Source organism: Pipistrellus kuhlii, unplaced genomic scaffold, assembly GCF_014108245.1.
Source record: "Pipistrellus kuhlii isolate mPipKuh1 unplaced genomic scaffold, mPipKuh1.p scaffold_m20_p_9, whole genome shotgun sequence".
NCBI lineage: Eukaryota > Metazoa > Chordata > Mammalia > Chiroptera > Vespertilionidae > Pipistrellus > Pipistrellus kuhlii.
The window spans coordinates 31,258,243-31,285,447 of NW_023425595.1; the positions used below are offsets into that span (position 1 = coordinate 31,258,243).

At 37.9% G+C, this 27,205-nt stretch overlaps 4 protein-coding genes across 4 annotated transcripts; 1 reads left to right on the top strand and 3 right to left on the bottom strand.

Annotated features, from left to right (window-relative positions):
• The first annotated feature begins 1,731 nt into the window (after positions 1-1,731).
• LOC118712773 (olfactory receptor 52E2) lies at positions 1,732-2,673 on the top strand. Its single transcript, XM_036426881.1, has one exon. The coding sequence runs from the start codon at positions 1,738-1,740 to the stop codon at positions 2,671-2,673; it is 936 nt and encodes a 311-aa protein (XP_036282774.1). The 5' UTR covers positions 1,732-1,737.
• Positions 2,674-6,656: 3,983 nt separating this feature from the next.
• On the bottom strand, positions 6,657-7,595 carry LOC118712776 (olfactory receptor 52E2-like). Its single transcript, XM_036426884.1, has one exon. It carries the CDS (start codon positions 7,587-7,589, stop codon positions 6,657-6,659), a length of 933 nt encoding a protein of 310 aa, XP_036282777.1. The 5' UTR covers positions 7,590-7,595.
• A 4,059-nt stretch (positions 7,596-11,654) lies between these two features.
• On the bottom strand, positions 11,655-12,590 carry LOC118712946 (olfactory receptor 52J3). Its single transcript, XM_036427225.1, has one exon. The coding sequence runs from the start codon at positions 12,588-12,590 to the stop codon at positions 11,655-11,657; it is 936 nt and encodes a 311-aa protein (XP_036283118.1).
• Positions 12,591-17,575: 4,985 nt separating this feature from the next.
• On the bottom strand, positions 17,576-18,517 carry LOC118712506 (olfactory receptor 51G2-like). Its single transcript, XM_036426286.1, has one exon. The coding sequence runs from the start codon at positions 18,515-18,517 to the stop codon at positions 17,576-17,578; it is 942 nt and encodes a 313-aa protein (XP_036282179.1).
• Between the last annotated feature and the right edge of the window lie 8,688 nt (positions 18,518-27,205).

A 27,205-nucleotide genomic window follows, 5' to 3' on the forward strand; every position in this document is an offset into this window, starting at 1 on the left:
TGCTACATAAAAAAATATGCCACAGATTTTTAAGTTTAATATTGCTTTATTAATGGACATTTTCAATGTTTTAAGTTCTATTTTATTATAGGCACTTTTATAATAAGAATCACTGTATATCCTAGTACATCCATGTGTATATGTGAATATTAGTCCCTATTATGGCAAGTAATTAAATTGCCCTGCCAAAATTTTTGCTTTCTCCAATCAGTTGTGCACAACAGTTGCTCTTTAACACTGACTAATGCTTGTTATCATAAATCTTCGTATTCTGTTATTTAAAAATATAATGTATGAGTTATAATCATTTTTAATTTTTAATTTCTGATTGCAAACAAGGATAAGATTTATCTTATGTGATTGGACATTTGCATTTATTTCAGTGTGAATGTTTTCACTACATAATTTGCCCACATATTTTCTATTGATAAAAATTTATTTAAATTGTGTAATAAGATAGAACAAGTAGAGTGAAGGTTATAGTTTATGTGAATTATGAGAATGGTTATGAAATCACAAGTATAAATAAAATATCTAGAGAGAGGTTTACATTAAGACCAAAAAAAAAGGGAAAGCATGAAAAATAAAACTTTAGCTCAATGTATATATACATAAACCTAAGGGTAGAACACTATAAGATTGAGAGAGCTTTTATCTGATGACAAATGTTAATTTTCCCTCTGAGGTATGTGCAAGGTGACTCTCATCTTTTCTCATATTTTGAAAGTGCATTGAGAGAGTTAATTAGGCAGAGAAAAGCTTAGATTTTGGACAGTTTCCTTTATGGACTTTAAAAACAAAAAAGATTTTTAAATATTATTCATAATGAAATTAATGGTGTTGTATTTTCTAATTTTAGATACAGAACAATTTCCATCCTTTTATTTATATGCACAAAGGCAAATAACTTTTCTTTCTTTCTTTTTTTAATTGATTTTATAGAGAGGAAGGGAGAGGGAGAGATAGAAACATCAGTGATGAAAGAGAATCATCAATCAGCTGCCTCCTGCATGTCTCCTGTGAATTGAGCCCGAAACCCAGGCATGTGCCCTGCCTGCAAATCGAACCATGAACTCCTGGTCAACGCTCCACCAATTAGGCACAGTGGCAGGGCCAAATATCTTTTCTAATATCACTTTTGCTAGTTTATTATAGCAGCAATAAAAATGTTCTGACTCTAGAACACTTGTTCTTGAACACAAAAATTATACTGTCCCTCATCATTTAGAGTCTAAATGATGATACAGGATGCTGAGAACATGTGTTCCATCAATCTTTGTGTGCTCTAACACAGATCACGTTAACAAAAGGTTAATGGGGACTCCCAAGGAAATCAAGAAACCTCTCTCTCTCTCTAAAAAAAATAATAATAATAAAATAAAAATCAATAAAAACATAAGGCTCAATAAAACAGAGGGACCAATATTAACCCTTTAAAGCACATTTTGTATATTGCCATAAATGTTGCTGACTTCCATTTTTTATCGATAGTTATTATCCCTGTGTGTTGTCATTTAATTAACGAACAATTGTCATCACTCTGTTTATAAGCTGGCAGAATCCTAAATTAGTCAAACGTGAAGGGAAGATTCTATTAGTGATAATAACGACAAAGAGAGAAGTTGGCTTACGTGTTCTTAAATTATATTTAGGTCTTCAAAGCTACAGAACACTACCTGGTGACCTGTACAATTGGATGAACATAAATTCCTGAAGGCTTATGCATTATCTATCAGGATGTCTCTTTCCAATGACACTCAGTATCACCCCTCCTCCTTCTTGTTGCTGGGAATCCCAGGACTGGAAACGGTCCACATTTGGATTGGCTTACCCTTTTGTGCTGTGTACATGATTGCACTCATAGGAAACTTCATTATTCTGTTTGTGATCCAGGCTGAGAGCAGCCTACACCAGCCTATGTTCTACTTCCTGGCCATGTTGGCCACCATTGACTTGGGTCTCTCCACAGCTACTATCCCTAAGATGCTTGGGATTTTCTGGTTCAACCTCAGGGAGATCATCTTTGATGCCTGCCTCACCCAGATGTTTTTCATTCACAAGTTTACACTGATGGAATCATCAGTTCTCTTGGCAATGGCTTATGACCGTTATGTGGCCATCTGCAACCCACTCCAATATAGCACCATCCTCACCAACAAGATCGTGTCTGTGATTGGTCTTGGAGTGGTAGTGAGAGCATTTATTTTTGTGATTCCATTTATATTTCTCATTTTGCGATTGCCCTTCTGTGGGAATCATGTTATTCCTCATACCTACTGTGAGCACATGGGTCTTGCTCGGCTGTCTTGTGCCAGCATCAAGATCAATGTTATTTACGGTTTGTGTGCAATTTGTAATCTAGTATTTGACATTGTAGCCATTGCCCTTTCCTATGTTCAGATACTCCATGCTGTTTTCCGTCTTCCTTCCAATGAAGCCCGGTTCAAGTCTCTCAGTACATGTGGTTCCCATGTTTGTGTAATTCTTGCCTTCTATACACCAGCCCTCTTTTCCTTTATGACACATCGCTTTGGCCGAAATGTCCCTCGCTATATCCACATACTCCTGGCCAATCTTTATGTCATTGTGCCACCAATGCTCAACCCTGTCATATATGGAGTCCGAACTAAGCAGATCTTTGACTGTGTGAAGAAAATATTATTTCAGAAATAAGGAATGAAAACATAATGACACCTAATAATTAATTTTCAATGTGAAATTTTATGGAACTTAAGTTAGAAAAACACTTTCTCACAAAAACTATGTCAAAATATTTATGTTGACTGTCTTCTGAAAGTATCTTATTTCCATCTTTTCTTCAGGCCACTTCTCAATATCCATTGCTGCATCTGTTCCTTATAATTTTATTTAGCAGATTATATTATTTTCTCCTGTACTTTACAAAGTGAAATTTTTAGGTCATAGGAGGGGTATAGCAGAATGTACATTTAACATTATAATACTTTTCACCCTCCACCATCAATTTATGAGATTTATAATTGTTCCCTATTTGTATTGTCATTTTGTATTGTCACCACTTCATGCTGTCAATCATTTCTGTGCATCTACTGAGTCATGAAAGGGCGTTTTATTAAAGAGATAACTTGTATTTTCTTTATGATTAAACTTTCTAGTCATTTTTCTTATATTAACTTTATATTACATATCGTTTTTATGAGTACATGTTCAAGTTCTTTGTCCACTCTTTTGTATTTTTTATTTTTATCTCTTAATAATGGACTTTGAGAATATCTTTATATGTCTGCTTATATGACCTTTGTTTCAACTATGTATTATAAATATTTTCTCCCTGTTGGTGGTTTGCCCTTTTAACTTTTGTTTCCTAAAACAATAAAATATTTTAATATTGATAAAATTCAAAGTACCTTCTTTTTCTGTGTCCTTTTTAAGATATATTTTCCTTCCCCAAGATCTCAAATATATATCTTACTATTTCTTTTAGAGATCTTATGTTTTGAATTTTAGTAATTAAATTAATAACTTTGATTTATCTCAAGAAATACTCAGAGTTTTGTTTTATCTCAACAAATGCTCAGATTTTTGCACTTAATTAATGGCAGAATAAATACAGTTGACTCAAAATTTGTATGTGGATTGTGAGAGAAAGATGTATCAAGGATAAATCCATGTTTTATTTTCCTTAAGATGTCAGAAATGGGATAGTGATGGTCAATAATTAAGATGTGAAATACAGGAGTGTTATTTGTATTTAGGAACATTGGCAAAGCTTTTGTTTTTAAGTTAGGTTAAAAAGTAAACCAAAAAGTGTGAAATAGAAGTAATGACTAAATACAATAGTAGATATCAAATGTTACTTTCTTTTAATCTTTCATTTCTTCCATAGTTTAACAGTATTTTGTGATGATACATTATATATATCAACATTAAACATTTATGTAATTAACAAAACCTCCAAAAACAATCTCACTGCCTAGGCATAAATTGCTTAAAATCTCATAAATTTATATCTGAAAATTACATTTTTAAAATTTTGCATACTGTATACAATTTGATAACTTGCAGTTTTTCACTTAATACTAAATCATGAAAAGTTCCATTGTGAAAAGAATATCTTGAATTATTTCATTAAAATTTTATATATATATATATATATATATATATATATATATTACATTGTAGCATAATTGTAAAAATCAAACTGGAATCAAACTGGCGGGACCGGAATCCAGGCTCCATGTCTCACCCCTGCGTGACATTGGGCAAACTACTTTAAGTCTGCACTTCTCCTTTTCCTCACCTATTACAGCACAGAAATAGCACCTATACCAAAGAATTGCTGTTAGAATGAAATCAAACAATTTATATAAGGTATATAAAACTATGCCTGAAACACAATAAGAGCTTTAGAAGTATTATCTATTTTATGATTTTGAATAATTTATTTGTGTATTTTTATTTTAAATTTAAGGTCATACTGGTACTGATTTCAAATATATTGGATACTATGGTTTGAATCCCATACCTAAATTTGTGGGCCTCTTTCTTAGTCATATAATCCATAGTATGTATTTCTTAGAATAAAATCCATTAACCAATAATGTTCCAAGTCTATCATTGTACTTTGAGTATGTTAATTTTAGTTTTAATTTAAAAAGAGTAAGAGTAAATTTACAATTAAATGTAAGACCAATGTGAAAGCAATAATGTTCAATAACGTCCAAGCATAACAGTTGTCCGTGAAACAATAAAATAATAGTCTCTTACAATTTAAGTCCATGTTATGTGTCCAGATTATCTTTTTGTCATAACAAATGTAATTTGTCCCTAGGTTACACATGAGAGAACTTCTCATGTTATAAATTCTAATAATTATAAGTCAAAGATCAAATCGTTTAACATAAAAAAAACAAGTGACACATGATCTGATATAAATCTTACCTACTTATTTGGTCCTTTCAATCTCTGTATTAACTCTACTGCCCACTTTACATAAGAATTGGTGCTGGAAATCAATCACTTGTTTCACTATTAGAAAGATGTGGACGGGAAGCTGGGAAGGCTGGTCAACAACCTTAATTGCTCTAACCACTCACTGTTTAGTTGAAACATTGTTAGCTGAAGCAGCCTCCACCTCTGTTGTCTTATGTAAATTTTTGTTATTGGAGACTCCTGCCTAAGGTATGTGAGTGTATCCCATAGTCTCAATAAAAGGGATAGCAAGGCCAGAGCAGTGTGTAGTCCTCCCACTAGAGGTGGGCCCCCACCTGGCCCCCCAAATCGCCAAATTAATACTTTTCTAATCTCTTTACCTTGTGTGTGGCTTTCTCCAGAACCTGAACCCTGAACTGAAACTCTGAACCCCACAGGACGTGAAAGGAGTCCCCACAAATCTGCAAAAATAAATTATTAAATTTCTCTGATCATCCTCATGTTGTTTTCTGTTGTAGAAATGCCTTTGTGTACCTAGTAGAAAAGTAGTCCTGGGAGTCCATAACAATAATTAATTTATGCATGCTCTCTGAGTGCGTATTCACTTCCCAAATAGAAATAGTCTCTTCCTATTGAGCAATTTGGTAGTATTTTGTAGATCTATAGGTTTCACTCTCAACATATTTCATTGAAAAATTCTATGTTTTCTTAACAAAAAATAGCTGATCTTTGTGAATCAAATTACTTTTACAACCAACATGTATAAACAAGACCAGGCAATTCAAAATTATTTTTAAGAAGAGGAGAGAGAGATTTGATTTGACAGCCAGAAGAATATGATTGTAGCGGGGATGAATACTGCTTCTATAAACCATATAGAAACTGTTTTTAATGAGATGCTATGTATTTAGTTTTAAACACTAAATTTGTAATATCTGTAAGAATATAATTGCCTTCTGCTTAGTTCCCAGGCCTCCTGCCTTTACCTTCACTTTCTTGTTTCTGATTCCTTTTAATGTAGCTCTTGGATGAATATGTTTTTAAATACTGTTCCCCCCACACTCACCACAATCTGGTCCTGTGGCATGCTCATTAATTTGGGAACTTAATTCAGTCTCTTCATTATCTAAAGTAATCCATCTACTGAATCAATCAACTACTCATTGAAACAAATAAGAAAAAAAGCTATTTACATTTTGAGAGTAAATGAACAGAATATTAACCAAAGGCAGGGCAGGAAGAGAAAGCTATAGTAAGATACACTGACACGGGCTGACAGAGAAATATTGGAAGGAGAGGGAAAGAGAGAAAAAAAGAAAGATCAATAACAAAAGGAAAAGAAATAAGAGGAAGAGCAAGGGAAGTAAAGGAGAGAGAGAGAGAGAGAGAGAGAGAGAGAGAGAGAGAGAGAGAGAGAGAGAGAGAGAGAGAGAGAGAGCCTGTTACCCACAGTGGCAGTGGCAAAATGTCTTCTGTAATTTGACCACTTAGATTCCTGGGAATCATGAACATGGCTTATGTTATTCTTTAAAATAATCATACAGAATCATTGTTCATCTACCTTAATAGCATTTAAAATTAAAAGCTCCTGCTCCCTGAAAGGGTAAAATGCACACAAAAAAGACATCCACCTCCTTCTCATTAAGTGGTCATTTGCCGTTTTCAAAGCTTCTTCTCTTTTCTTAGATGAAAACATTAACATTTAAGCCTCTGGACAAAACCTGGAGGGATCCGCCCACTCTTTATCAATGGATGAATACTCTGAACACCCTTTCACGGATCTGCTTGGTCCTAACTCGATAAATGATTGGGTTGAACATTGGTGGAATAACTACATAGAGATTGGCCAGAAGAATATGAATGTAGCGGGGAACATTTTGGCCAAAGTGATGTGTCATGAAGGAGAAAAGAGCTGGGGTGTAAAAGGCCAAAATTACACAGACATGGGAACCACAGGTGCTGAGAGACTTGAGTCTGTCCTCATGAGAGGGGAGACGAAAAACAGAACGGAGAATGTATATGTAAGAGAGAGCAATGGCTATGATGTCAAGTCCCAAGATAGCAATGGTCCCCAAACCATATATGATGTTGACCCTGAGGTTTGCACAGGCCAGGCGAGCAAGACCCATGTGCTCACAGTATGTGTGCGGGATGATGTGGTGTCCACAGAAGGGCAATCGCAAGATGAGGAATACAAAAGGGAAAACAGTGAGGAAAGACCTCCCAACCACACGAAAACCAATAAGGGATACTGTCTTGTTAGTAAGAATTGTGCTATAATGGAGAGGATTACAGATAGCTACATAGCGGTCATAAGCCATGGCAAGAAGGACTATTGACTCCATGCCAGTAAAGATGTGAATGAAAAACATCTGAGTGAGGCAGGCATGAAAAATGATCTCCCCAAGGCTGAGCCAGAATATGCCCAGCATCTTAGGGATGGTGGCTGTGGAGAGACCCAGGTCAATGGTAGCCAGCAGGGCCAGGAAGTAGAACATGGGCTGGTGGAGGCTGTGCTCAGTCTGGATGACAAACAAGATGGTGGAGTTCCCTATGAGTGCAATCAGATACACAGCACAAAAGGGAAAGCCAATCCAGATGTGGATGTGTTCTAGTCCGGGGATTCCCAACAGCACGAAGGAGGTGGGGTGGAGTTGGGTATTGTTAGAAAGGGACATCTCTCTTGTGATTTCTTATAAATGTGTCCATTGTAGATGTGTGCTGACTCATATTGGAAGGTACCACTCTGTTACCATGATCCTTTATAATCCTGGGGTGGGGGAGGGGGAAAGCAAATATCTTAACTTTATCACTTTATCACTTTATCAATAACCTCATCAATAGCTTTGTTGTCAGAATAATTGAAATCTTCCTAGTATAACTTTTAAAACTGGAGTTTGATTAATTTTATTATTCTAAAATAGTTTCATAATGCATGCATTTATTTAATTAGTTATTTATTATTCTATGCAAGGTCATCTTTTATTATATGCATTTAGTTATGTATCTCCTGGCTTACATATATATATGCGCATGTGGGTATACATGCACTCATAATTAAAGCATAAGGTGTGAATGAATAAATAGGCTTTTATACACACATGCTCACATAGCACACACACATTCACTACCCTCTTTATCAACTTGTCTCTGTTCTTTTCCCACATAGATTATTAACCAGGAGCATATTCCTTTGTTAATAGGAGCTTATTAATCCTCTCTGAGATTTTCTCATATGTACTAATGACAACTGATGCCTGCTGATGAATTAAAAATCTTAACCAAAAACACAACACAATAACACACAGGCACAAGTTATTGTTTCTCCTTTGTCTTGTATTTTTAAATTGCTGAAGGCGCTCCAGAGACTCTTAAAAATCACATCAAAGGGGGTATGTTTAAATTCATTATCTTTGAATGATGATCCTCGGAGATTTTAATGTGCTGATCTCCATAGTGGGTTACATGCAAACTCAGATGGTACAAAGAATGTTAATATTATATCAGTTTCCTCATTTATGCTTGTTAGTGACCAGTGGTTCAAAAATACTAATCAATAAACCAAAGCATTGAGGAGAAGATGAAATAGACATTAGACTATAAAGAACATTGTAGATCTCATAATGACCAACCAGTAAAGTATCCCAAATCTTAAAGGATTCTTTATATACCACTCTCCCATTATAGTGGAAAGTCAGGCAGAGAAAATATCCTCTGATCTAGTATTTGATGATTTATAATTCCGTTATGGTTAAGGCAAAGTAGATGTGAAAAAATTTGTTGGAATATGTAAATATAGGCCTGAAATTAAAAACCAGGTATACCCAGCAAGATGCTCCATACCAATAGGAAGGTTTGGTTTAGATGCTTAAGTATGAAAGCCTTGGCTATTCTACGAAATGATTTAATTGGGAATTAGAAAAGGGAGGAAGGGAGAAAGAGACCACAAGTAAGATGTTAGGTACTGTTAGAAGTGATTTTAGTGGAGCTTCTTCATTTGAATACATCAGTATGTGTGTCCCATGCTTCAAAAGGTATGCTTCCTGCCAAGAATATAGAGTGGTAAGAGAGGCAGTTAGAGGGCTGAAAGTATTATTACTATTTCGCAACAACAACAACAACAACAAAAATCAATACACCAAAACATGCTCCTTCAAGTGGTAGATGCTGAAAATCTGGACCTAAAAGATAGGTGGTAGCCAACACTACACATGGAAACACATTTGCAAAATCTTGTGACTCCTGGAGACAGAGTACGTTTGTCTTTTTTTCCCTAGGGTTCACTGTAATCTGTTTATACAGCAGCTTTCTTTTTTAGTATGGATTTTTTTTTTACCTGCACTGCAAAAAGCAGTGCTCACAAATGCACTAAACTATTTCTATTATTGTTTCTTAATGTCTTTAACTTGCCCTAGACTTGGGATGTGAGAGGACACATTTACAATTTATTTTATTTTATTTTTATTTAATTTTTTATGGTGAGACTTTTTTTGCTGTTGTTATTTTTATTTTATTCATTTATTTTTAATTGTTTTATTGATTAAGGTATTACATATCAATATTTGTCCTCATCCCCCCATTCCCATCCCAAACCCCTCCCCACATATGCCCCCACCCCCCTGTTATCCATGATTTGGCATATATGCATGCACACAAGTCCTTTAGTTGATCTCTTTCCCTTATCCCCAATCTCCCCTACCTTCCCTCTGAGGTTTGACAATCTGATTGATGCTTCCCTATCTCTGGGTCTGTTATTTTATTTTATTTTATTTTATTATTTTTGCTCCTCACCTGATAGGAAACAATAAATAAATCTTCCCAAGTTGAGATATCTGACCTTACAATGACTGAAAAGATAAAAATCAAACAAGAGTTATCAGTGGTATTTTAGCAATTATATGTAAGTATAGAACTTCCTTCATGTCATGAACCCAATCTCAGTTCTTCTGCTCAAAATCTTTATGCTACTCCTATCTTTTTTCCTTTCTTTTTGCTCTCTGTCATCCCATCCATGGGCTGGGAAAATGGGTAGTGGACTTACCAAGCTGTGTAACACAGGTGATTCTGAGCCTGTGAACCCAAATAGAGAATGGACTTTTTATGGTTTACGTGATGCTCGCAAGGGAAAGACTCGTGAATTCCCTCGAGACATATTTGTGAAGGAGAGGAGTGCCCAGAGGTCACCCCCAGGGTATCTGCCCTCCTCTAGGGATAAGGAGGCCAACTATTCAGAATCAGTGTTGTGACCTGAGCCTACATGAACTGATTACATTGCCTCCTGGGAGATGGGCCATTACACAAATCGGAACTCTTAACCCCCTCAAAGCAAGTTTACTTTGTGATTGAGCCCCAAAGCAGCAGATTGCAACTGCCTGTATCCCCAAGATGGCTCATTCACTTACCGAGTGATGTTGAGCAAGGCACTTAACCTCATTAAGACTTAATATCCTTATGCAGAAAATAGGGAATGAAATAGTTTATACATCAAGTGGTTTATGTAAAGCTTAAGTGACAGATAACATATAGTTTGCTTGGTAGTATGTAATTCACAAAATAAGTATTTAACAAATGTTAATAACAAACAGAAAATGCCAATAGCTTTGTGGATAAAGCTAGTGGCATTTATTTTATGTCAAAGTAATTTCCTAATATTTCTTCACAGAATCAAAAACAGACTTGACCTTCCAAATGCAGTTTAAGGTCCCACCAAGTAATTCTCTGTTGCCTTCTCCATTTAGCATAGCAGAACTTTCATAATTTTCAGTATCTGATTTATAAATAACTTCAGACTTCTTTATGTTTGCATTTAATAATTTTAATTATGAAAATATTTTTAAATATATATTTAACAAGAAAGTAACAATTAAAAAGTCATGCATTTACGGTTTAGAACAAATATTAAAACATGAATTAAAATTCAAGTGTACTATGGATTCTTATTTCTTGTTTTCTCATAAAACATAACTACTACTATCTTTGGATTTTATCAGTATCTTTTTTTTGGATTTTATCAGTATCTTTTTATTAGTCATAAAAAGCTCATGAAAAAAATAGAAATCACTGCTTAGCATTAACTAGGTCCATGTTAATGTACCCTAAATCCCAAACTGCAGTAAAATATTGCCCAGATGGAAAAAACAAATGTGATTCATCTTCTTAGCTATTTAATGCAAGAGCCAGTTGGTGCTTATTCATAAATTATTATAAAGAACAAAAGGAGAATGAGAAAATTATAGGATAATCAGCTCTAAAAGTAATTAAAATGTATTTGATCAAAACACCATGATACTGATTGAAGAATAAACAGGTAAGCTGACTATATTAATACTATAAAAAGCTAACTCTTGTACACAATCAAATTTAATGTTAAGAAAGAATAAAAAACAGTTCTCAAGTGCTCAATTAGTAAGCTAATTATATTATAAAACATTAAAAATAGAAACAAAAGTATTTAATTTTCTTATACTTTACACAAAAATAATAAATGCAGTTATATTCTAATTAAATGTAAAAATTAACACAAAGTGAAATAATGCAGTTCTTGCTTCCACAATGGGTATTGGTCCTTGAACTTGAAATATGATGTTTTTTTCACACGATAGATTTAATAAGGAGCCAGATCAAATTCCCTGGAATGTAATTTAGCAGAACTAACTTTAGGCAAAGAAATGTCTTTCTGAGAAGAACACACCAATTTTGTTTGCTGGACCCAAAGGCTTGCTAAACAAAGGAGGCAGAAGTGCCTATTTTTTAATAAAGACGTGGAGCACTTGCTCTCGTATCTGTTTGGTCCTCACGCCATAAATGATAGGGTTGAGTGAGGGTGGAATAACCAAGTAGAGGTTAGCAACAAGAATGTGAACATACCGGGGTATGTTGTGTCCAAATCGGTGCGTGAGGAAAGAAAAGACGGAGGGAATATAGAAAACACAGAGGACTGCCACGTGGGACCCACACGTGCTGAGGGCTTTCAGCCGTGCATCCTGCGATGGGAGGCGGAAGACAGCACGGAGGATGTACATGTAGGAAACGCCAATTAGAACCAGGTTCGAGAGAAAGAGAGAGACAACAAAGAGCCCATAGACGGCATTGATGCGGATGTTCCCACAGGACAACTTGGCAATGCCCATGTGCTCACAGTAGGAATGGGCTATTACTCGAGCCTGACAAAAGGGCAGGCGGTAGATGAGATAGATCATGGGAAGTGTGAGGAGGACTGGACGAATTACAACGTACAAACCCATGCCCAGCAGCACCCGGGATGTTAAGGTGGTGGTGTAGTGGAGTGGAGCACAGATCGCCACATAACGGTCAAAGGCCATAGCCACAAGGACCTCAGCCTCCATGCCAGTGAAGGCATGGATCAAAAACATCTGGGCCACACATGCGCCAAAGTTAATCTCGTGTGCATCAAACCAGAAGATACCCAGCATCCGGGGCACGGAGGTTGTAGAAAGGGCCAAATCAACGGTTGAAAGGATGGCCAGGAAGTAGAACATGGGCTCCCGGAGGCTCTGCTTGGTCTTGATGACAAGAAGAATTGTGACATTGCCCACTAAAGCCACCAGGTAGACAGAGCAGAAAGGCAAGGAGATCCACGCATGGACCTCTTCCAGACCTGGGATTCCAATGAGGAAAAATGTGGCGGGGTGAAAAAGGCTCTTGTTGTGATAAAACATCCTTCCAAATGGCAGAGGAGGATAAGCTCTCACTCCTAGGAGGGGGAGGGGAGAAAAAAAGAAGTTGAAGGGAGAGATACTTATAAAAATGATTAGCTTAGTTTCTTTAGTATATATAGTGAAAATGAAAAGATTTGCTATTGGTAAGGGCCTGGTCATGCATTTTTTAAAATTTTTAAATCAAGCCACGCTCACTTGAATGGGTCATTTTCAAAGCACTCATACAGATTCAATCTTCCCTTCCCCCTCTCCCCCCACACATAGAAGGCTTATCAGCAAGCCCATGGCAGAGTTATAAGAGGACTTGATATAAAGTATGGAGTAATTTATCGTGCCTCACACCTACTGTGAAGCCCCTATCTGAAGAGAGAAACATGAAAAATCAAGGATACACACATGGCAATGTAGTCATAATGATAAGAAAACAGTCATATGAGAAAGTAAGTGTATAGACACAGATGTGATTGATACCTCCATAATTAGAGAATGCAGAAGTTCTCTAATGGTTCATTCATCTGTTGGCATAGAGAAAATCCAAGATCAAGCTTAATATCCTGTCAGAAATACAAACAGAAAATCAAATGCACATTATCACAAACTAAAGTGCAGACACTCTGGGAATGCCTGCCCAGGAGCCAGCACAGGCTAGGTCATGCACCTCAAGAGCCCAGAAAGAAAGATAACAATATACCTCTGCATATTTTCATTGATGTCTCTATTTTCCCAAGACCATCCTATTTCATAATAACTAATTATAGGGAGTTATGATTGTGATGGATTCTAGTTCTACTTGAAAGCTTCTTCATTCACTCTTTACTCCCCCTCAGTTCCTCTGAGGAAACCTGTGAATTTTACCACCATATAGAGCTACCGTAGTTATTCATTCCTTCTGCCTCGTTAAGGCAGTGAAAATGTGGGTAGAGGACAACCCGGAAGGCTTCAGGTGGTTATGAACCTAGAGATAGCATTTTTTTTAGCACTGCTACCTGGGATAACAAAATCTAATTTGAGAGGTAATTACTTTCTGCAATTATTTAAAGGAAATAGAGAAGGGCACTTTGAAATGGCTTCAAAACAATGAAGAAGGAACAGGGAACTCACAAACTCAAATAATTAAATAAAGGCACTTTATCTGGGTATCCAACTTGAGGCAGAGTGGAAGAACATCAGGATAAAGTAGAACAGACTATTATCTTTTTAATTATAGCTTAATAGTTATGGGATACATATTAATATGGAAATATAAAATATATTCATTCTGAGGTTAAATGATAGAGAAAGGAGAGAGAGAGAGAGAGAGAGACAAGAGATGTATTTGTATTTTTTAAAAACTGAAACATCCAGGTAAGCTATTGCTCAGTGGCAGGATGATGGCCAAGAATAAACCTTCTAGGCACCCTGTTGCCTACCTTGGGATCATCTTCATAAATAAACTCCCTGTATTATGCCATTGTTCACCTCATAGTTTCATCATGTTTCCAAAGTCCATTTCATTCTCTATATCTCAAAGCAGATGCAGAAATTATACATTACCAACCAACTATGTAATAATTTTGTACATAGATTTTAGATGTAGCAAGAGTCCCCCCCACACACACACCTGCCCATTAGATTCAGAAATTGGATTGCTTGATGCATAGCTTATGAAGCCCAGTTGTTCTCAGCCACCTTTGATCACCTCTCTTCCCTTTCAGTAAAACATTCATAAGTCAAAAGGAAATTCACCTCTGATGCTTCACTCTTCAATAAAGAAAGAGACACGAGGAAAACATTGGACAGCAATGCTCTATCTCCTCTTTTTTGCACAGTCCACAGGAAGTCGTTTTATATCAAGCCTACAGCTATTTATGACAGCTGAAAAACAGAGTTAACTCAGTGTTCTACTATAATGATGTCCTGGGATTTAATCCTCTGAGATTGCTCACAAAACTCCTAGACTGTGATTTAGAAAAACAGAAGTCCAAGAGAAAGTGACATGGATAAGAATTTATACAGAGAAAATTACAAATGTAGGTCAAAACCATACAGATATTTTTGTTTATATGTGGCATACATATAGATACATTTCCATATATTCTATAGCCAGAGTCTATGGATTTCTGTTTCTAGATAAAATTGTGTTTATATTCTACTAGAGGCCCAGTGCACGAAATTTGTGCACTGGGGTCGGGGGTGCCACTCAGCCCAACCTGCACCCTCTCCAATTTGGGATCCATTGGAGGATGTCTGACTGTCCATTTAGGCCCATTGGATAGGGCTCACAGTTGCACATCCCTCTCAGAATCCGGTACTGCTGGTTCCCAACTGCTCACCTGCCTGCCTGCCTGATTGCCACTAACCACTTCTGCCTGCCATCCTGATCACCCCCTAACCACTCCCCTGCCAGTCTGATTGATGCCTAACTGGCCCCTGCCAGCCTGGTCACCCCCATCTGCTCTCCCCTGCATATTCTCTCTTTATTAGATAGGGTTTTTTCCTTCAACATATTGGACAATACTAACCCATTTGGCTCAGAGGATGGAGTGTTGGCCTGTAGACTCAAGAACACCAGGTTCGATTCCAGTCAAGGGCATGTACCTTGGTCGCGGGCACATACCCAGTGGGGAGTATGCAGGAGACAGCTGATTGATGTTTCTCTCTCATCGATGTTTCTAGCTCTTTATCCCTTCCCCTCCTCTCTGTAAAAAAATTAATAAATATATATATTTTTAACAAACATATTGGACAGTGTACCTGCCATGGTCTTGATAAACCAGTAAAAATGTAAACACAAGCTAAAAGTGTCATAAAATAAACTTCTTAAACAGAAATTTTATGAGACCTCAGAAAGATTATATCATGTGGTTGTTTCTTCCTTTTTTCCTTTTCTTTCTTTTTGTTGATATTTCATCTTTTGTCCTTTCTTTTCTCCTTTTATTCCTTATCTGTCCTCTGTTTCTCTTAACTTTTCCATTGGTAGAATTGTCAGTACTTGAATCTGTCTCGCTTCCAGAAGACAAAGAAGAGGGAAACACACAGTCATCTGAAGAAAAAGATATGATCTATGTTGGGATCAGTGGTGTTTCTAGTTTTCCTCTTTTCCAGGTTTGTTTGTCATTTCTGCTGGCCCCGGCACCATCAGGACTTGTGCGTGGCACTTCTTATTCATGTCTACAAAACCTCCCTCCTTGGTTAAAGCTGTAGAGGAAAAGGCCTTCCTGGGTGGGTTCAAGCCCTTTCGGAGATGCTGAAGGACCAGGGCAGGGAGCACCCGCCACCACCGCTGCAGAGACCAATCTCCAGACCACGGGGTACTCTCCAGTAATGTAACTGCAACGTCGCAGTTTGCCTTCAGAAATTAGTTGTAAGTTACTTCCGATGTGAAGCCCTACCTTAGACATTTCCTTTGCAGTTTGTAAAGATTTTAAACAAAACCCATTTACCGCCCTCCCTCTCCAATCACTCTTCTGGGGGCAAGAGAAGTTCCAAGGTGGACTCCCCTAGGCTGGCAGTGGAACAGGATCACTGGCCCAGGTCACAGGCATTTCCAAGACTGAGACCCTAAGGCTGCAGGTGTGTGGGGGGGGGAGGGAGGGGGGATCACTCCTTAGGGATGCACAATGTTCCCAGGCTGAGACCCCAAGGCTGCCACTGGGAGGAGATCGCTCCGTGGGGGCGCCGGTGCTTTTGAGGCTGAGAAACTAAGGTTACAGTTGTGTGTGTGTGTGTGTGTGTGGGGGGGGGGGGGGGGATAAGAAGGGGAGGGGGGAGTCGTCACTCCATGGGGATGCACAAAGTCTCTAGGCTGAGACCCCAAGGCTACTGCTGGAAGGGATCACTCTGTGGGGGTGTGGGCACTTCCGAGCCTGAGACCCTGAAGCTGCAGGTGTGTGTGTGGGGGGGGGGGGGGGGGGGATCACTCCTTGGGGAGTGAATTTGTTTTTGTTTTTTTTATAAAGGGTCAGGAGGGCCTCTGAGCAGCATTCTGCCAGGCCATTCATGCTGCCTGCTCTCAACGGCCACCCTTCCCCGGGACTGGGGGACTCTTGTGGGGCTGAGAGGACTGGGCTATGGGCACCGCCATCTTTGTCACAGAGTGATGGTTAATTTGCACATTACTTTTTTATTAGATAGGACTGGTTTTAGATAGAGAGGAATAGAATCTTGGTAGAATATAAACATTAAAGGTGCTCTGGTGAGGTCTCAAATGGAAACAAAGGAAATGCTATTGGAAACTGGGAGAAAGGTGATTCTTGTTATAAAGTAGCAAAGAACTTGGCTGAATAGTGTTTTTGTGGAAGGTGGAATTTGTAAGTGATGAACTTAGATATTTAGCTGAGAGGATTTCTAAGTGTTGAAGGCACAGCCTGGTTTCTTCTTGTTGCCTAGAGTAAAATGTGAGAGAGATAAACTGAGAAGAAACTGCTAAACAAAATGAATATAGATTTTGAAGACTTGGGAAATTTTCAGTATATTCATATTGCTTTTTTTTTAAATGTTCCTTCTGTAAACAGCTTCAGGAATGTGGTTGGACAACCAGTTCCTGAAAAGATTATGGATGTGACTCTCAGATCCATTATTCATTTTTGCAGAAGCTAGGAATAAAGACTGGGTTATCCAGGGAAGATCTGTAGACAACCAAATTTTGTTTAGAAATTCAGAAACTTTATAAAATACAATGAATGACTTCACTAAATTGTTGATGTCTGTTTCACAAACATTTATTGCTGATTATTAAAAGGAAAGTCAGAGTTCTTCTAAGAATGGCCTAACCTGGGTTTGGTGACCCTATTCTTTTAGTATGTCTACATGAAAATAAAACAAAACAAAACATGCCTTTATTGTCTCTACTGAAAAGATAGGATTTACTCTTATTGAAGTTGGATTTGGTTTCTTAAAGGCAAAGCATTAATCGTAATATTTAAATTAAAAATTCTATATTAATATAAAGTACTCTCATAAATATAAAGAGGAGAGAAAAGAAAGTTGTGTCTAGTGTCTCTTAACTAAACTTTCTGTTGTTTGAATTTCTTGAGGATTCTGTCACGAATCTGCTTGGTTTTGACACTGTAGACAATGGGGTTCATGAGGGGTGGAACCAGCAAGTAGACATTGGCCATGAGCACATGAACAATTGGGGAAGCATTGTGCCCATAGCGGCGGATCATAGATAGCCCAATCATCGGTGTATAGAAAGTGAGTACAGCACAGATGTGGGAGACGCAGGTGTTGAGGGCTTTCACCCTCTCTGTTTTGGAGGCTATCCTCAACACTGTGCCAAGGATGAGAATATAGGAGAGGATGAGGAGTACTGAATCCAGTCCCATGGAGCAGATGACCACCATGAAGCCATAGATGCTGCTGACTCGATGGCTGGATACAGTTGTCTTTATGAGGTCCTGGTGCAGGCAGAAGGGGTAGGAGAGAATATTGACATGACGATACTGAAGCCTCTTTAGGAGGAAGGCAGCTGGAAAGACCAGAGCCAAGGCCCTTCCAGCAATTGCTGACCCAATCCCAATGATTACATCAGTGGTTAGAATGGCCGAGTAGCGCAGGGGCTCACGGATGGCTACAACGCGGTCAAACGCCATGGCTAACAGCACAGCCGACTCAACAATTGAGAAAACATGAATGAAATACATCTGGACCAGACAAGCATTGAAGGAAATATCCCGGGCATGGAACCAGAAGACACCGAACATGGTAGGCAAGGTTGTAGTGGATAGGCCCAGGTCAGTTAGTGCCAACATTGACAGAAAGAAGTACATTGGTTGGTGGAGGGAAGGTTCATTTCTGATGATAAAGAGGATAGTAATGTTCCCTGCAACTGAGGTGGCGTAAACAAAGAAGATGGGGAGAGAAATCAAGCCATAGCTGCTTTCAAGGCCTGAGAAGCCTGTTAGAAGGAAGTGAGGGTACAGAGCAGAGCTATTGAAGACAGACATTGTGCGGATGGAGGCACCTTCAGCCTAGGTGGAGAGACAAAAACATAGAACAATTATGGTAAAAGTCAATATTGCAAAAAGAAGCACTGATACATGCTGATCTGTTTACTGTTTCAATTACTCTTCTGCTCGTTATATGTAAATTACTACCAGCATTTATTATTTTACCAATGGATTAATTATTTGTTCATTGCACATTTGTTGAGAATGTTTTCTAAAAGGAATTTGTGTAGTGTGAAAATATAGAGAAATATATAAAATATGCCTTCAAGTACTGACACCCGGATGGATAGAGAGAGCTAATATTAAAGCCAAGTGTTAGTTTAATATCAGGAAACTATCCTGACCCAGGGAGGTCAGGGAAGTTTTACTGAAAATAATTCTTGAATTAGGTTCTTGAATGACAAATATGAGTTTGAGCTAGCTGATTGGCACCCATGTAAATGCAGAAAGGTTTTACTATTATAAGTATAAGTAATTATATTGTAATTGAGCAAACTTATAGGGCTGATGGCTTTCCAGAGGGCTATGGGGAGCTAAAAATTAACTAAAATGAGCCAGAATTTCTGAAGGAAATTATGCATAAATATAAAGAGTTTGTATTTAATCTTAGAACCTAGAAAATGTATTTTTTTAAGTAAACCATTTGACCAAATTTATATCAGTGCCAAATTAGAACAAATGTTATCTATAATAATAAAAGCATAATATACTAATTAGACTGACAGTTCTTCCAGATGAAGCCAGGGCTGCAAGGGAATCTTGGGTCCCAGGTGCCTGAGGGAAGCTGGTTCTGGCAGCTGGAGGAAGGAAGGCCAACTCTTTTTTTCTTTTCTTTTTTAAATGCTATCTTCTTTTTTTCTTTCTTTTTTTTAAAAATATATTTTATTGATTTTTTTACAGAGTAAAAGGGAGAGGGATAGAGAGCTAGAAACATTGATGATGAGAGAAACATGGACCAGCTGCCTCCTGCACAACCCCCACTGAGGATGTGCCCAACCAATGCACATGCCCCTGACCAGAATCGAACCTGGGACCCCTCAGTCCTCAGACCGACGCTCTATCCACTGAGCCAAACTGGCCTCGGCAGAAGGCCGACTCTTGCACAAATTTCATGCATCAGGCCTCTAGTTTCTTTATATTTTTTTTAACACAACTGAAACAGTTGTATTAAAAAAAGTTTATTGCCTACTGTTTGCACTCACTTTGCTGCTATAAAGGACTACAACATCAATAAATGGTCTAAATGCTGACAAAAGAGAAGGCAGGGAAGTCCTTTAGAAGGCGAGTGTAGTGCTTTTTACAAGTGGTTAAAGGTGAAATGTAACAGTAGGGATGACAAAGGTTAAATAGATATAAAAATTTGTAAGGAGAAAAAATAAAATATCAGTCAATGATCATATGCTAAAAATAAGAAAAAAAAAAAAAAAGAAACCCAGGACAAGTTCAGTTATTTGGTAGATTTTGGTATAATTAAATGAAACAAAGAAAAAAATGAAAACTTGATGAAATTAGGGTGTACGATTAATTCAGTTTGGTTAGGATTAACTTGAGGCATGTGTGTCAAAGAGATAGTGATATTTTTGGATCTGTAAAGAGTTGCCAAAAATAAATTACTCCTATTCAGGAAAATTGGAAGGGAGAGAGAGAAAATAATCCTTAGGAAAAAAATAAGGCAACAATCAAAAAGAACACATGGGATGTTAGAAGAATAGTATAATAGCTTTAGTGCTCAGGACTTGGACTCCAAGCAGATGAAATATGCTCTAGGACACATAAGAGGCAGGGTTGACTAAGGACTGAAGAAGATGGGGCGTTACAGGTTGACTGCTAGAGACTTCAATTACTGAGCAACATGATGGCCACTCAATTCCAATTACTCTGGGTACCAAATAGCAATAAAAATATTCACTTGGTATATTTTATGTCAATTTTTCCCAAAAAAATTCATCTGTTCCCCAATCTATCCTGTTCCCCTTATATACTTACATTTTATGGTTTCCTCTGACAGACTTAAGCTAATTCCCTGACCTCCTACAGGAGTCATGAGAACCTTTTCCCTCTGACACCACTTCCTGCCTTTTTAGGAGCAGATACAATGAAAAAAGGAATTGCTTTACATATTTTCATCCTGTGGTGTATATACCAGACTAATTATAGCATGTTAGGTAATATTGGTCTTTATACACCTTCCTCACTATCTTAGCTTTTATATCACAAACTTTTCCTCAGCTCATTCAATATCATTAAACAATAATTGTTATCTCTTTGGTAGTTGCACACAATTATTTTCTTCTTCCTTGATACCCTCTTCTCAAATCTTTCAATGTCTTCAGAGACTCCAACCTGCCCAGTATGACAGGCCTTCCCTCTAAGATTACTCTCACCTACTTCTTTGTAGAAAAGTCTCTGACTTAGGTTATTCATAAATCATCTCCCCTAAATGGGTGTGTTGGATATAGATACAAGCACCTTGAACTAAGTAGATGCTCCTCTAGGGTCAAAGAAAACCTGATGATAACTGACATACCTTATTTCTCTCATTTTGAAGATTACCAAACTTCTTTGAAGATGAAAAAATGGGAAATGTATTACCTTATGTAATATTTAAGATATTCAAGAATATGTATATAAAGTGTTTAGCAAAGGGTCTGAGACCTAGGAGATACTTTAGACTTAAGTAAAGCAGAATCTTAATGGATATGCTGACGTAGTCACAATCTTAAACGCATCAGCCATATACAACTGTGATCCAAAGGCAGATGTGACCTGCAGTACCCAAAGTATCACTTGTAAAGATAAAAGATATCCCCCTCAGGATTTCTTTTGAGAATTACTTTGCTTAAATTTTTTTTTTTTTTTTTTGCTCATAGTATTGCCAAATATATATGATATGCATGAGATAGAAATAGAGGAGGTACTTAAATCATCATGAATATCATCATTATCATTTTGAACATCATAATATCAGATAGGAATGTTTTGAGAGACTGGAGATTTCGGTGCCTCAATCAACCACTTATAGTATCTATACCTGGAGGTGGATTTTAATGGCATTCCTTCCCAAAGCCCTTTTGAGCAGCCATGTTGATGGTCTGGCTTCTTTAGGAGCAATGCCAATCTGTACCTCTGACTTACCCGAAATTAGTAATTTTACTTGGTCAAATTCTTCCAGTAGGTACTAATTTTTTACCCATTCTTCTCAACTCAGAAGCCCTCCTTCAGACAGCCATTCATCCTGCTATAGGTTGGTCAGACAGGCCTAGGGACTTCTTATAGACAGAGAGTGCCACAGTGAATCCTAAGGTGAGCAGTTCTTCAAGGAAGCATCGATTTCCTGAGTGAAGCACCCAATTTTCCTTCAGCAACTCCAGAGCCAGGATAGAATATTTTCGGGTTCAACATCCTTGACTCCATCCAGTGATGTGTTTCATCAGCACTATATTCTGTGCTTTAATTACCGTAAACTCAGCACCCTCTCTGGGTTAATCCATTCTCTCAGGACTTTTTTTTTTCTTAATGTAACCTCCAGAGAGGAAAAATTATACCATTGCCACTGGAGCTTTTGCTCTTCCTTGGGAAAGGAGATGATCATGTCAAATTCTCCAGCTATGGTAGCAACAGAGAAGTGTCCCTGAGATCATCTGATGGAGGCTCAGCCAGTCAGAATCATGTACAAAAAGAAGACTATGCTCTGCAAAACCAGAGACAGCAGCTACTGTACAATAGGCTACTACTGAAAGGGAATTAATGGCCAAACATATAAGAAAAGCCTTGGTCAATTATGTTTGGGACAAACGGCACATTGTATGTATAAACATCTACATTGCATGCTAATGGTTTCAGACTTTTTCAGACATAAAGCATTTATTAACTTCTACAATTTGTGTTCAGCAGAACTACATTTGGGAAATGGGAGTTGAGAGAATCCTTTATTTAAGACAGTAGTTCTCAGCAAGAAGAAGAATTTTCCTAACGGGATATTTTACCACGTCTGGGGGCATTTTTAGTTATCCCACTGGGGAAATGTTAAGACATCTAGTTTTTAGATATTAGGGATGATCCTAAATACCTTACAATGAGCACACAGGTACCACAACAGAAAATTGTCCAATCCAATTGTTAATAATGCCAAGGTTAAAAAAAAATAACACCTTTTTTTCAAGCTGCGGGAAGGAGACTGTGGGTGTAAAAAGTGATAGAGTGCGGTGAAGGCAATGGAACAAAATTAAACTAAAACTCAGAATTCTGTGTTTCAGTCTCAGGGTAATGTGTAAACAAAGAAGGTGGCCTGTAAAGAGCATGGACTGTAGATCCAGAGGTCCTTACCTTTGAATTCCTGTTCTGGCACTTATTGTGTGTAGCCTTGGGAACATTGTTACTCAGCCTTTTTATAGGTTCCTTATGTATACAATGAGTTCATAATAACTTTATCTGTCTCCTATGTTTTTTAAATGTTCAATGAGTTAATATTAATATATGTATAGCATTTAGAACATAGTAATTAATAAATCATCAAAAATTGATTCCCTGATACTTTGATACAGATTTTTATTAAATTAGTCATTTCTACTATTCTGCCAGTCTACTAAGTCTGTGATCCTGTATGTTATTCCCCGAGCTGAAACTGATTTCAAAAACTTTGTCAGGTATTTGCAGTGGGTGTAGAGAGCACCTGGGAAGGCACATGGGCATTTCTTTAATTATTGTCAGCTGAATCCAGTGCTTCAGCAAAGCCACATCCTGGAAACACACTTTGCTAAAAGGCAGAAGTGTTTGTCAGCTTGGCTTTCAGACCAGGTGCCAGTGGGTGGGTTTTGTTATTTAAATTCGGCCAAGCTCCAAGAATGATAGGACTCACCCAATAAACCCACCCAAGAATAATAAACCCACCCAAGAATGCACATACTCTCCTTTGTCTTGACTTTTAGTGAAACTTCCTGGTTTTCGCTGTATAAAGTAAACACACTGCATTGGCTCAGGGTCGCTATCTCTGTCTCTGTCCAAGTCAGAGGACAGTGGTCCCACCCGGGCACAGCTTTTTCCTTCTATCTCTGTATCTGTCTCTTTCTTTCATTTTCTCAATCCCCAGCTGCCCCTATTTAGGAACTGGACCACTCTCTAGCCACACTGGATGAGGAAAAGAAAAACATATTTACAAACAGGTGTATGAAATTACATAGCCATTAAATAATTTCATCATAAAGCTAATTCCTCTGGGTCTGATTTCAAGAGCATCAGACAGCTTTTTTTATGGAGAGGCAAATGCATATTACTTTACTTTTAAATTAAATTTATTGGCATGACATTGGTTAATAAGATCATATGGGTCTTAAGTGTACAATTCTATGATGGAGCATTATTCATGATGTGCAAGATGTGGAAATAACAGAAGTGTCCTTCAATAGACTATTATATAAGACATGTTACATATACATATACATACATATATATATATATAAAAATATATATATATATATGTATATTTATATAATGGAATACTACTGAACCATAAGAAAAGATGAACTACTGCTATTTGCAACAACATGGATGAATCTTTGAGAATATTGTGCTGAGTGAAACAAGTCAGACAGAAGAAGTTAAAAACCATATGATTACACTCATATGTGGGATATAAAACTGGAAGCAACAAATGTACAAATAGGATAAACAAATGAACAAAAACTCATAGACACAAAGAGAACCAATATTAAAAAGACTGGCTCAGAAATTTTCATCTGAATGTAGTGTTCCATGGGAATTTATGTTTTTCTTGAAAACCTTATTTTAAGGTTTGTAGAGAGAAAACCCAGGCTCAGAAAGCATCTGTAATGAACCATCCTAGATAATAAAGAGGTAATTTGCAAATTGACTACCACTCCAACACACAGGATGACTGCCCCAATGTGGTCAAAGATGGCCACCCCCATGTGAACACAAGATGGCTGCCACAAGATGGCCAGCAGGGGAGGCAGTTGTGGATGATCAGACCAGCAGTGGAGGGCAGGTGGAGGAGACCAGGCCAGCAGGGGAGCACAGTTGGAGCAACCAGGCCTTCAGGGGAGGGCAGTTAGGGCCAACCTGGCTGGCAAGGAAGTAAAGTTAGGGGTGACTGGGCCAGCAGGGCATACGGTGAGGAGTGATTAGGCCAGCAGGGGAGGGCAGTTGGTGATGACCAGGCCTGCAGGGGAGGACAGTTAAGGGTGACCAGGCATGCATGAAAAGGCAATTGGGCAACCAGGCTAGCAGGGAAGGCAGTTAGGGAAGACCAGGCCTGCAGGGGAAGGCAGTTAGGGGTGATGAGACCTGCAGGGAGTACAGTTAAGGGTGACCAGGGCAGCAGGGGAGGGCAAGTGGGGGCCACAAGGCCTGCAGGAAGTACAGTTAGAGGTGATCAGGCCAGCAAGGGAGGGCAGTTGGGGGCAACCAGACCTACAGGGTAGGACAGTTAAGGGCAACCAGGCTGGCAGGGGAGGACAGTTAGGGGTGACTGGGCCAGCAGGGGAGGGCTGTTGGGGGTGACCAGGCCAGCAGGGAAGGGCAGTTAGGGGCAATTGGGCTGGCAGTAGAGCAGTTAGGCATTGATCTGGCTGGCAGGGGAGAGGTTAGGCGATGATCAGGCTGGCAGGCAGAAGCAATTAGGAGCAATCAGGCAGGCAAGTTGTTGGGAGTCAGCAGTCCTGGATTGTGAGATTGGGCCTAATCCTGGTGGAATTGGGCCTAAACATCCCTCTTGGGGTCCCAGATTGGAGAGGGTGCAGGCAGGGCTGAGGTACACACACATACCCCTTGCACAAATTTTGTGCACCTGGCCTCTAGTTTAAAACAGTTAACTAAGAGCCGAAACCAGTTTGGCTCAGTGGATAGAGCATCGGTCTGCGGACTGAAAGGTCCCAGGTTTGATTCCAGTCAAGGGCATCTACCTTGGTTGCAGGCACATCCCCAGTAGGGGGTGTGCAAGAGGCAGCTGATCGATGATTCTCTCTCACCGATGTTTCTAACTCTCTATCCCTCTCTCTTTCTCTCTGTAAAAAAAAAAAAAAAAAAAAATATATATATATATATATATATATATATATATATATATATATATCAATAAAAAATATATTTTTTAAAAATAGTTAACTAAGAATAACAGAAACCCTACACATGTATTTCTAGACAATATTATAAAAGGGTCACTTCATAATGATTTTTATGAGGCAAGCATCACATATTCCATAATCAGATAATGACATCACAACAGCATAGGCTGCAAGTTATTTTTTTAAGAACTTCAAATTTTATTTCTTAATTACAGTTTACATTCACTGTAGTTTTATATTAGTTTCAGATATACAACATGGTGGTTAGACATCATATACTTTATGAAGTGCTCCCCTCGATATTTCCAGTACCCTTATGGCACCATACACAGTTATTACAATATTATTGACTATATTCTCTATGTTGAACTTTACATCTCCATTACTATTCTATAACTACCAATTAGTATTTCTTATTCCCTTCAGGTTTTTCACAAGTTACTTAGGGGGGTGCTTGATCAGAAGGATTTGCCCCCCACCCCCTTCTCAAGTTCTTGGTTGAAGTATATAGTCTGAGTAGTGCATGTCCAAATCCACTTCAGAGTCCTTTCTAGTTTGTGATAGTGAGATAGTTTGGGCAAGTCTTAAGTTGCTCCTGGAGACCAGAGAAAATGTCACTCAGACATGTTCTTTCTATACTCTGCTCTTTTCATGTTACCTCCTTTTCCTGGAACGCCTTGCCCAGTGGTGCGCTGGTAAATACTTAACAACCAACTCTTAAGGAAAAATTTTAGAGCCCTGAAATTTAGTATTTACCAGTTTCTGTTGTAAATACTTCCATCATGACCAAATTTAAACTACCAGTCTGACATTACAGAACATGCAGTTAGAATAAGATATGCACAATTGTCTTTTATAAGCCAATGTAAGTCAGCTGAAGCACACCATGTTTCACACTTTGCCCAGCTGGCACTAATAAATTTGACTCACAAGACACAACTAAAATGTCAACTACTTCAATTCCTAATTTCTAAATCTTCAATTAACATTGATCACTCTTCAATAGTAATATTTATTTATTTCAGTGCTAGTATCTATTAATTTTATTAATCTTTATACATATATATCTCTACTATTAAACATTAATTTTTTAACATTAAGACCCATGCATTCCATTTTGTAGTTATCCACAGTATTTAAAGCAATAATTGTCCCAGTTGGTATTTCATATTTCTTAATATAGTTTCATTGGATAAGAAAATAGGCAATAGGATTTATACTTACAACTATTTTATGAGTACTCATGATAGCTTGGGGAGATCAGACCTATAGAGATATGTTAGTGTAGCAGCCATGACCCATACTCAAAAAGTTTATATTATAGCTGAGAAGAAAATGAATATGTATGAAATAGGATGATATCACTAATAAATGAACACGTGTAAATCATCCTAATAAAGAAGAAAGGAGTAACGGTTATCCACAATAAAAATACTGAGAAAGATACAATATTAAAGATCTGCACAGCAAGTAGAATAAGAGTAGAAATAAAATTGTTAAAAAATGAGGGTGGTTTTTGTGCACAATTTCCAACCCACTCATAGATTAAAAGATGAAATCCTGTGCTGCCCTACTGAACAGGGAATCTACACATTTGCCCAAA

What these genes read in the sequence shown, in the direction of transcription:
- LOC118712773 (XM_036426881.1), top strand. Translation starts at nt 1,738, where the DNA reads ATGTCTCTTTCCAATGACACTCAGTATCACCCCTCCTCCTTCTTGTTG.
- LOC118712506 (XM_036426286.1), bottom strand. Translation starts at nt 18,517, where the DNA reads ATGTCTGTCTTCAATAGCTCTGCTCTGTACCCTCACTTCCTTCTAACA.
- LOC118712946 (XM_036427225.1), bottom strand. Translation starts at nt 12,590, where the DNA reads ATGTTTTATCACAACAAGAGCCTTTTTCACCCCGCCACATTTTTCCTC.
- LOC118712776 (XM_036426884.1), bottom strand. Translation starts at nt 7,589, where the DNA reads ATGTCCCTTTCTAACAATACCCAACTCCACCCCACCTCCTTCGTGCTG.